The following is an 11683-nucleotide window of genomic DNA, read 5'->3' as shown; positions in this document are numbered from 1 at the left end:
CCCTCTTGATGGAAGTGAGCGCAGTCAGGAGGGCAGTCTTCAAGGAGAGTGCCTTTAGTTCAACTGATTCCAGGGGCTCAAATGGAGCTCCCCGTAGGCCCCGAAGGACCATGGAGAGGTCCCATGAGGGGACGAGACGCGGTCTGGGAGGATTCAGCCTCCTCGTGTACTGAGCGTACTGGGGAATGGGAGGTCTGTGGGGGGTCTCCCATTGAGGTCCCCAAATCGGCCCCAGTGTTAACCGCCATGGCCTCATACCTGTAGGTAGAAGGACCGAGACAGGGAGCCGCTGGGGTGGCTTTCCCTCTGACGAAGGAAAGCCGCGACCGCAACGTTGCCACGGTCATGCTCTCGCATGCTCTCATCCACGAACGGTGTCTCCGCGTGGGCAGCGCCCAAGCACAAGAGACAGCCATCGTGGCCGTCAGAAGCAGAGAGATAGCGACCGCAACCAAGAATTATACACAGACGGGTAGGCATCTTTAAAAAGACGCTGTGCCACTCTTTTAGTAGGAAAATATACTCTTTTATTAGGAAGAATATACTCTTTTAGCTGCTGAAGTGCCCAGGGGCGTTCTCTGCACACCACCGGTGCAAGAGGGGAAGAAACCACTGAAATACGCTGTAAATCCAACAGCTTTCGAGGTGAATGGATCGGCAGAGCAATTCAGCTCACTGAAACACAACCGCTCGGCTCCGAAGAAAAAATCTGAATGAGTGGTTTTATACCCACTCAGCTCCTTTTATTTTGCAATTAGTGTCTGTGTATAAATAGTCAATGAGTTTGTTAGCTCTCACTTGGATGCACTGAGCAGGCTAGATACTGAGCCATGGGGAGCAGGAAAGAACTGTCAAAAGACCTGCGTAACAAGGTAATGGAACTTTATAAAGAAAAGGATATAAAAAGATATCCAAAGCCTTGAAAATAACAGTCAGTACTGTTCAATCACTTACTAAGAAGTGGAAAATTCGGGAACTAAGGGTATGTAGACTTTTGAACAGGGGTCATTTAATTTTTTTCTTTGTTGCCATGTTTTGTTTTATGATTGTGCCATTCTGTTATAACCTACAGTTGAATATGAATCCCATAAGAAATAAAAGAAATGTGTTTTGCCTGCTCACTCATGTTTTCTTTAAAAATGGTATATACATTACCAATTCTCTAAGGGTATGCAAACCTTTGAGCACAACTGTATTGTTTATTTCCATATTATTGAACACAAGCCTTTCATTGGTATACAGTCCACAGAAATCCATTTTGCAAAAGACTTCGTCAATCTATCCGAGATAGATTTATTAAAAGGGCATCAGTGTACACCTGCATCAGACAGACTCTTTTGGTGTGCCTCACTTTGGTTGTGTTGCAACAAAAAAACTGTTTTTAGGTCACTAGTCAAGTTAAACGTAGTTTGAAAAACACGTCTTGAGATCTCTGCATTCGGAATTGAGCTCCGTCCCGCTGTGTTTAAATGCGTCCTCATCTTGTGCTGTTTCTAGTTTAAAGCAAGCCTAGGTGTGATTTGTTTGTTGTCTGTACAGCTGTGCATTGCCTATATAGCTGGAATTTCGCTTACTGCCCCCTGCTGAAAGCAGGTTGTACTTCAAGTTAAAATTGCTCCAATGGTTGTAATATTCCTTATTAAGGTCCGATGACATAAAAAAAAATTGCGTACATTTTTTAAAATGCGTTTTTATATAATTTTTATAATCAACTTTGCACTGAAGTAATAGTACTTTCACATTCCTACTCATGTCTAATCTGCCCTCTCTCACCTCCATCAGCGTCTCCTCTGGCAGTTCCGGTGCTTCAAAAGTGATGAATCCATCCAAGCTGGGTGGGGAGGTGCCGTAAGGGACGTAGCGAAGACTGCTGGGACCCCCCTCTGCTCCTGGTGGGGAGCTGCCAATGGTCATGCCTGGGGGAGAGCCCATATACACCTTACCGCTGGTGGAGCATAGCGAGCCTGCTGAACTGTTGGAGCCTACTGTGGACATATTGAGACATACAAGTCAGCCATACAGCCTTGCTTACAGTATTAGGACTCTATTAGCTTGAGGTTGATCATGACTTCCATGCATCAGATGGTGTAAAAATGTCTTCAAGGACATCGTAAACAACAGTGGCAGGAACAAACATGAGGAAAGTCATTAAAGGTGCTTTAAGCGATTTTAGCCGTTGTGGAGCTTCAACCAGACCAGCTGAATTAGCCATGCCCCCTCTTTCCAAAACCCTGCACTCCAAAAACACGTGCGCACATACTGACACACTAGAGAGTGTTGTGTTGGAGCAGATGGAGGGTGATGGGTCCCCCTGAGCATTTCGCTGTCCAACCCTGAGTGTTTGGCGAGAGCAGGACACTGTACCATCACTTACAGGTGCATCTCAATAAATTAGAATGTCGTGGAAAAGTTCATTTATTTCAGTAATTCAACTCAAATTGTGAAACTCGTGTATTAAATAAATTCAATGCACACAGACTGAAGTAGTTTAAGTCTTTGGTTCTTTTAATTGTGATGATTTTGGCTCACATTTAACAAAAACCCACCAATTCACCATCTCAAAAAATTAGAATACATCAGAAGACCAATAAAAAAAACATTTTTAGTGAATTGTTGGCCTTCTGGAAAGTATGTTCATTTACTGTATATGTACTCAATACTTGGTAGAGGCTCCTTTTGCTTTAATTACTGCCTCAATTCGGCGTGGCATGGAGGTGATCAGTTTGTGGCACTGCTGAGGTGGTATGGAAGCCCAGGTTTCTTTGACAGTGGCCTTCAGCTCATCTGCATTTTTTGGTCTCTTGTTTCTCATTTTCCTCTTGACAATACCCCATAGATTCTCTATGGGGTTCAGGTCTGGTGAGTTTGCTGGCCAGTCAAGCACACCAACACCATGGTCATTTAACCAACTTTTGGTGCTTTTGTCAGTGTGGGCAGGTGCCAAATCCTGCTGGAAAATGAAATCAGCATCTTTAAAAAGCTGGTCAGCAGAAGGAAGCATGAAGTGCTCCAAAATTTCTTGGTAAACGGGTGCAGTGACTTCGGTTTTCAAAAAACACAATGGACCAACACCAGCAGATGACATTGCACCCCAAATCATCACAGACTGTGGAAACTTAACACTGGACTTCAAGCAACTTGGGCTATGAGCTTCTCCACCCTTCCTCCAGACTCTAGGACCTTGGTTTCCAAATGAAATACAAAACTTGCTCTCACCTGAAAAGAGGACTTTGGAACACTGGGCAACAGTCCAGTTCTTCTTCTCCTTAGCCCAGGTAAGACACCTCTGACGTTGACTGTGGTTCAGGAGTGGCTTAACAAGAGGAATACGACAACTGTAGCCAAATTCCTTGACACGTCTGTGTGTGGTGGCTCTTGATGCCTTGACCCCAGCCTCAGTCCATTCCTTGTGAAGTTCACCCAAATTCTTGAATCGATTTTGCTTGACAATCCTCATAAGGCTGCGGTTCTCTTGGTTGGTTGTGCATCTTTTTCTTCCACACTTTTTCCTTCCACTCAACTTTCTGTTAACATGCTTGGATACAGCACTCTGTGAACAGCCAGCGTCTTTGGCAATGAATGTTTGTGGCTTACCCTCCTTGTCAATGATTGTCTTCTGGACAACTGTCAGATCAGCAGTCTTCCCCATGATTGTGTAGCCTAGTGAACCAAACTGAGAGACCATTTTGAAGGCTCAGGAAACCTTTGCAGGTGTTTTGAGTTGATTAGCTGATTGGCATGTCACCATATTCTAATTTTTTGAGATAGTGAATTGGTGGGTTTTTGTTAAATGTGAGCCAAAATCATCACAATTAAAAGAACCAAAGACTTAAACTACTTCAGTCTGTGTGCATTGAATTTATTTAATACACGAGTTTCACAATTTGAGTTGAATTACTGAAATAAATGAACTTTTCCACAACATTCTAATTTATTGAGATGCACCTGTATACGAATAAATATGGGCTGCCTTGTGAACGTGCACAATGATTGACAGGCAGAAAGTCTTCTGATTGGCTAAACAAAGGATCTGGCTCGAGGATATCTTTTACCCCACTGTATACCGAGCCAATGGCTGTTACAGAGCCAGGTGTGAAATTTCATGGCACCTTTTTCAGTGATATATGACAGGTAATAAGGACGTTTTCTGCGTGTCATTTCATATCAAAATCACTTATGGCACCTTTACGCAAAAGCAGTTTCTATAATCTGTGTGGTGCAGCAGTTGAAGCAGCAGTGTCTGGGGCGGGTTTATGAGGAAAAGCCCCTCACCTGAGGTGGTGCGTGGGCGGGAGGTGAGAAGGCTGCAGGTGGGAGGGGTACTGCTGTTGGGGGGCGAGCCCACCGTGAATACAACTGTGCGCGTACTCGCCCCACTGGCTGGCAAACCGCAAGTCCCTGCCGGGGCTGGTGAAGGGATGCACACACAGGGGTCACTCACATACTCAGCCATTAAAACACACAAACAATGGCAGCCAATCAAAGCACGTTATGCAGGCCACAAGCTTTTAGGAGAAGCTCAAATGATGTAAATGGGGTCACGTTAAGCATACAAAAGTAAAATAATACCAGTTCCAAAAATTGGATTTAGCAAAAAAACTATAACAAAATCAGTTTTAGACATTTTATGGTTTTTTTCATGCACTGCATTGTAAGTCATAAGACATAGCTGAAATATTATAGTGGAATAATGCAGCTACAAAGAGTAAATGTGGTTACCTGTGTCCATGGGTCTTTCTGTGTTAAGGCTGTCTGTGCTGCCCTGATATGGATGTCCGCCCAAAGTGATTCTAACCGGCTGCTCTGACAGTCGTCCAGCACTTACAGACCTGAGGAAAATAACCAGATTTAGCTTGTTACTAAATGCAATTTGAATTCAATACAGATGAATTTCATCTAATGCAAGAAGCAGGGACAAATTAGATTACATGGTGAGACAAAACACTTGGGGTGCGTATTAGCATATCAAATGCATTAGGAGAGTCAAAAACTTGGTACTTTAATCAAACTTTTGCTGACCTGCCAAAGGAAGTCTTGCTGGCCTCTGGTGCAGACTGGCGGCTGCTGGGATAGGCCAAGCAGTGATGTGCACAGAGGTCTCGTCCATCCATCAATGTCTTGATTGTGGTAGGGTTGTCAGCTATACCCTGCTGAGAAGCCAGGGCCATGAGGTTGCACGAGGCCTGAGTTTTAGGGATTTTGAAGGGAGCAGTTGCCTATCCGAAATAAGATTATTCTGTGTCAAAGGATCTCTTCATTTACCTTTTGCATACACATGAGAAGTACTTTGTATTTTCAGTGTTTTCTATAGCTTACCTTAGTGGGAGAGCCAATGATGGTGGGCAGGGGTGACTTTGTTAGCCAGTCAGAGGTGCGAGGGGAGGAGCCAAAGTGCTTGGTTGGGGAGGTTCCTAGGTTGCCAGGGCGGCTGAGCTGTGGGGAGTGGCTGGTGGGGTAGGCTGAAGAGGTGGGGTGCACTGGGTCAGACAGCTGCTTGTGTAGCTTCTGTTTGTTCTGGTAGAAGTCAGTTAGTGTGGGAAGACGAGCACCCAGTAATTGAGAGGAGGGCACAGGGGAACCTATAATATAAAATTGTCCATCTTATTATGAAAACCTCTAAAACTATCTTGACTGATTGCACCACAAATCTATTAACCCTTTAAGCTTGGCCCACGAGAATTTTATTTTATTTTTTTCAAAAAATTAATAGCTCCTGTCTTGACCAACACAAAATAGGTATCGTTTGAAAACTTAGCTGTACTTTCCAATGTTTCAAGTTTCAAGTTTTATTGGTCACATACATAACCATACACAGTACGATATGTAGTGAAATTCTTGGTACGACTATTCTCCCCACAGTTTACAATAAAATCATAAATATATATATGAATAGAAATAGAAGTAAAAATCACAGTTAAAAAACACATGTAGGCATTATGACCAAAACTGAACAAGTGCTTTGAAATTTGCAGACAAATCAGAAGAGTTCCGTTTTGATAATTTATTAATAATTTTGTAATCAGTAAAAACATTAAACTGATCAAATAGCCATGTGTCATATGTTGTTGGAAAGCTCTTAAAGAGTAGAATACAGAATTTGTTTTACTTACAGACACACATATAGCGAGTAATAGCTTATTATGCAGTCATGTGAAAAAATAAGTACACCCCATGGAAATTGTTTTTTTTTTTTACATATTTGGACAAGCAAACGTTTGATCCTCTTTGAAAACCACAACGAAAATGTGCTTTTTCAATCATTTATTCAACAAAAATATTAATAGATGTAATAATCTTCTGTGGAAAAAGTAAGTACACCCTTGGCCTCAGAAGCTAGTATTGCCCCATTTAGCAGAAATAACTTCTTGTAGGTGTTTGCGTAATTGTCCAACAGTCTCTGACATTGGTTTGCTGAAATCTTTGACCACTCTTCCTTGCAAAATTCTTTCAGTTGCAAGATGTTTGAGGGTTTTCTTGCATGTACTGCCTGTTTCAAATCCCCCCACAACATTTCAATGGGATTCAAATCTGGCTTTCAATAGGCCATTCCATAATCCTCCATTTATTCTTTTTGAGCCATTCCTTGGTGGATTTGCTAGTGTGTTTAGGATTATTATCATGTTGAAAGGTCCACTTCCAGGTTTAACTTCAACTTTCAGACAGATGGCTTCACATTATCTTCAAGCACTCTTTAATATGATGCAGAATTCATAGTTGAATCAATGACTGCAAGCTGCCCAGTCCCTGAGGCAGCAAAGCAACCCCAAACCATAACATTTCCACCACCGTTCTTCACAGCTGGTATGAGGTTCTTCTCCTGAAAAGCTGTCTTTGGTCTGCGCCAAACATGTGTACTGCTACTGTGACCAAACAACTCTATCTTTGATTCATCTGTCCAGAGCACATTATTCCAAAAGGCCTGGTCTTTGCCTATATGTTCATTGTCAAACTGTAGTCTTGCTCTAATGTTCTTTTTAGACAGTAAAGGCTTTTTCCTGGCACGCCTCCCATGCAGGTCAAATTTGTGCAGTCTCTTTCTGATTGTAGACGCATGCACTTCTGTAATGAAATTCTGGAGTTCTGGAACAGTCTGCTCTTGGGCTGAATTTGCTGGGATGGCCAGTCTTGGACAAACTGGCAGTCGTTTGGAATATATGCCACTTGTAAAAGATTTTCCTTACAGTAGAATTATTTATTTTAAATAATTTGGAGATCTTTTTAAATCCCTTGCCAGACTCATAGGCATCCACAACCTTTTTTCTGAAGGCCTTACAAAACTCTTTAGATCTTGGCATGATGACACCACACACCTCAATAGACACTAGATGTAAGAGGTTTAATTAAGACAGGTTCCACCTGCACTCCCTAAGGAGGTTCTAATCATTGGCACCCAATTTTGAACACCTGATTCTGATTTTATGGATTTGAAGGTGTGATAAATGTAGGGGTGTACTTACTTTTTCCATGTGACTGATCAGTTTTTTTGTTTATTTAAATTATGAAAATGACTACAAAATGTCAATTTTATGTGTCATTTGTTTGAGTATTTCAACTTTATTTATAGGCACTGTTTCATAGAGGATCAAATGTTTGCTTGTCCAAATATGTCAAAAGTGGCAACAATTTACATGGGGTGTACTTATTTTTTCACATGACTGCATATCTTTGGCATTTATGTTTCATGTGAACAGGTGTTGCCTTTTTGTCGCATGCTTCCTTATAACTTCACTAAAAATAAACAGAACATAACTAGGAGGAGGCAATTATCTTTCAAAGGAGCCCACATAAAAGTTAATCAGATGCATAGATCATTAGATAATCCACACGAAGCACAATGTTACAAATAGCCACCAGGAGATGGCGCCAAGTACATGACACAGACTCGGTGCAGACTCATTGAGATAATTGGCATTCATTCTGTGAAATCTCATTACTAAAATCATGTCTGCATGCTATGATAACTTTTAGTCATTGTTGTATTTGCATGTGTAATTAGTTCATATGTACAACTATTATGTTTTAATTGTTTGGAGAGGCTTTTGGACACTTGGAGATATTTTGTACACTAGGATAAATTATATTTGTAATGCTATAACTTTGTCGTATCAACATAACATTTTTGCAGCATTCATAACAACAAAAGCAGATTTTCGGAGCCGCCTTATTTACACCCAGAGATATATAATGTCAAATCAGAAAGATAAGAAAAAAAGTACATTTTGGGCTCAAGTGTTTTTGTGATTTTTCAGCAGTTTCTTAGGCTGAGAGTCTCAGAATTTATCATAATCTATATAATAATAATACAAAATTTCAGTTTTCTTTACAATGATACCAAACACTTGCCAGCAGCCATATCACCCTGGAGCTCTAGACTGGTTACCCACTGAAGCTAAGCAGGGTTGAGCCTGATCAGTACCTGGATGGGAAACCTCTTGGGGAAAACTAAGGTAGCTATTGGAAGAGGTGTTAGGGAGGCCAGCAGGGGGTGCTTACCCTGTGGTCTGTGTGGGTCCTAACACCCCAGTATAGTGACAGGGACACTATACTGTAAAAAGACACCATCCTTTGTATGAGACATTAAACTGAGGTTTTGACTCTCTGTGGTCACTAAAAATATTAGGGGCACTTCTTGCAAAAGAATAGGTGTGTAACCCTCATGTCCTGGCAATATTGGCCCTTACCAGTCATGGCCTCCTAATAATCCCCATCCCTGAATTGTCTATATTACTGTACTCTCTACTCTGTGTGGTGAGTGTATAGGTGCACTATGGCTGCTGTTGCATCATCCAGGTGGATTCTGCACACTAGTGGTGGGTGAGGAGAGTCCCCTGTTCTGTATGTAAAGCACTTTGAGTGTAGTGTCAGAAAAGCGCTATATAAATGTAACACATTCACAAAATTCTTTTTTTTTTGTCGAGTTATAAGCCTTTAATTTTGGGTATGCCACTGATACAGGAAATCTTTAAAAACACCTACAGAGTTTAAAAGGTTAAAGGGATAGTTCACCCAAAAACAAAAATCCAGTCATCATTTACTCACCCTCATGTTGTTCCAAACCCTTTCTTCCGGGGAACACAAAAGGAGATGTTAGGCAAACTGACAGCTTCAGTCACCTTTCACATTCATTGTGTGAAAAAAAAAATGCAATGAAAGTGAATCTGTATTGTTCCACATATGGGTTTGGAATGATATGAGGTTGATTTAATGTGAATTTTTATTTTGGGGTTAACTCTCCCTTTAACATTTAACACATGGTTATTACTAACCAACTTATTTTTGCCATAGCACACCAGATGCTTTATGACTCAACCACTAGATGTCACTACAGTACATGGACATATACAGTAAGCCTTCCATGAACTTCAGTGAACTGAAAGTAAACTACAGCATGTCATCAGGTTTATATCTCTTGTTTTGACATGATCATTGAGTTCACAAGTTTACAGTGACACACTTGTGCAAAAACACGTGCTTCAGAGAACTGGAGGTAAGGTTTGAAGATGCTTTTAGAAGAAAGCTCATGTGCCACATTGTATGTTGTTTAAACCGAATGCATTGTTCCTGACCAGTTGTCGAGCCATGAGCACAGTCTCCATGTTGACCAGAATAACATAGACACACTGAGACCCACTGGGAGGAAACAGCTGTGGCAATCACTTGTGAGATTGTTAATGTGACCAATTTTGAAGAGGACACAGTAGCGCTTTAGGGTTACATGTCAATCTCTCGCACAAACAGACACATTCACACATCAACTCACTGCCTGAGGAGCTGCGACTGCGTTGCTCGTGGCTTTGGGGATGTCCGCAGCAGCAATGGCCAAGCTGTTCAGGAATAGTGCCCACTGGGGAACATGTCAGATCACGTCAGTCTTTAGAAATACAGTTTCCCGACTAACCTCGTACAGAGGCATTAAAAAAGGAATCTTACCTAATGGAGAGGGGGAGTAAGGCCGGGAACTGCCTGTGGAGAGACGCCGTCCCACGGTTTGGACCGTGTCTGCAGAACTAGGAGACCCAGAAACCATTTTAGGGAACCCCATGGGACTTGTGTTGGAGCGCCGCACTGTGCCTGACCTGTAGCCATTAAGAACTTCCAATATTATGATAAAAGAAAACAAAAATCACCTCATACTACAGTGGCCCCCAAAAAAGTATTTGGACACTTAAAGGGATAGTTCACCCAAAAATGAAAATTCTCTTATTATTTACTCACCCTCATGCCATCCCAGATGTGTATGACTTTCTTCTACTGAACATAAACAAAGATTTTTAGAAGAATATCTCAGCTCTGTAGGTCCATACAATGCAAGTGAATGGTGACCAAAACTTTGAAGGTTTTGAAAAAAAGCACATAAAACAGCATAAAGTCATCCATATGACTCCAGTGGTTTTATCAATGTCTTCAGAAGCAATATAATAGGTGTGGATGAGAAATAGATCAATTTTTAAGTCTTTTTTAACTAGAAATTCTTCTCCCAGCACAGAAGTGGCAATATGCATGAAGAATCAGAATCTCCAAAAACAAAAGAAGGATGTGAAAGTGGAGATTTATAGTAAATAGGACTTAAATATTTCTCACTACACTTATCATATCGCTTCTGAAGACATGGATTTAACCACTGAAGTCTTATGAATTACTTTTATGCTGCCTTTATGTGCTTTTTGGACCTTCAAAGTTCTGGTCACCATTCACTTTCATTGTCTGGACCTACAGAGCTGAAATATTCTTCTAAAAATCTTTGTTTGTGTTCAGCAGAAGAAAGTAAGTCATACACATCTTGGATGGCATGAGGGTGATTAAATAATGAGAGAATACAATTTTTTTAAGCCACGCTTAAAAAAGTATGCCAATGCATAAATAACAAAATATCAAAGCAAGTGGCATCTGCAAACAAATAATGTTAGAACTTTTCGCAGAACTTTATCTAAGTTGTTTTAAACCACTTTTAACCAATTGGTCCCAAGGTGATTTTTGTGTGGATGCATGAAGTTAATTCCCCTCAAGTTCACACAGGTGTCCTTGCAGAGTAACCATAGGTGAATTTCATTACATTCACTATGGACATGTTCCACTAGTCTGACAAACAGATCATGCCCAAACACTCTATTGCTTTATATATAATTTAAAACCTAACAAACTTCCTTCTGTACAATGTTCTGCTTGAAAAGTATGTGCTGCCTTTCTTTAAAACTAAATGCCACTTGGTTTGATATATGATCTAATGCAATTACATTTTTGGGGGCACTAAACGTGAAACACAGAGTGTCTTCTGTAAATTGATTTCTTAGTGGAAGAGTTCCTGGCATAAAGAAAATCTTATACTTCTTTGGATTAATGTGAGGTCCTAAATATTCCTGCTTTCCCAAACAGCCCATGCTTAAGTTTAATGGCAAAACTTCGCTCCTGTCAAAGCTTCTTGGAAATGTTTTAATAGTTCGATGGTGCACCGCTTGTGCTGGAAGACAAACATGACTCATTTAACAAAGAAGCTGGCACTGGTCTGAAGCTATGCCTCTTCACCACAGGGTGAGATAATGTGAACCGGCCTGGCCCTGGGCAGCAGACACAGCAAGACAAGCTTAATCCCGTTTTGAGAAACTGGGCAAGTCCGAGTGAAGTTGGCCAAGCAGCTGCTGATGGTTGGCCTGACTAATAGGGGAAAGTGCAGCAGTCATAATCT

At 41.2% G+C, this 11683-nt stretch overlaps 1 protein-coding gene across 4 annotated transcripts in view; it reads right to left on the bottom strand.

Moving 5' to 3' along the window:
- Positions 1 to 11683, bottom strand: part of ulk2 (unc-51 like autophagy activating kinase 2) — a 56308-nt gene that overhangs the window by 5633 nt on the left and 38992 nt on the right. For 2 of the 4 annotated variants that reach the window (XM_051666197.1, XM_051666200.1), the window contains 7 exons: positions 9931 to 10076; positions 9761 to 9844; positions 5317 to 5579; positions 5020 to 5216; positions 4720 to 4829; positions 4273 to 4407; positions 1774 to 1985 (listed from right to left, as the gene is read on the bottom strand). In XM_051666197.1, the coding sequence (XP_051522157.1) occupies positions 1774 to 1985; positions 4273 to 4407; positions 4720 to 4829; positions 5020 to 5216; positions 5317 to 5579; positions 9761 to 9844; positions 9931 to 10076 (1147 nt within the window). The remainder of the gene's footprint in view (positions 1 to 1773; positions 1986 to 4272; positions 4408 to 4719; positions 4830 to 5019; positions 5217 to 5316; positions 5580 to 9760; positions 9845 to 9930; positions 10077 to 11683) is intronic. The other 2 variants (XM_051666198.1, XM_051666199.1) reach the window with 2 other exon arrangements.

The sequence above is a fragment of the Myxocyprinus asiaticus genome, chromosome 31, assembly GCF_019703515.2.
Source record: "Myxocyprinus asiaticus isolate MX2 ecotype Aquarium Trade chromosome 31, UBuf_Myxa_2, whole genome shotgun sequence".
Classification (NCBI taxonomy): Eukaryota; Metazoa; Chordata; class Actinopteri; order Cypriniformes; family Catostomidae; genus Myxocyprinus; species Myxocyprinus asiaticus.
The sequence above is the reverse complement of the archived record's forward strand: the minus strand, read 5'-3'. Positions and strand labels throughout refer to the sequence as shown.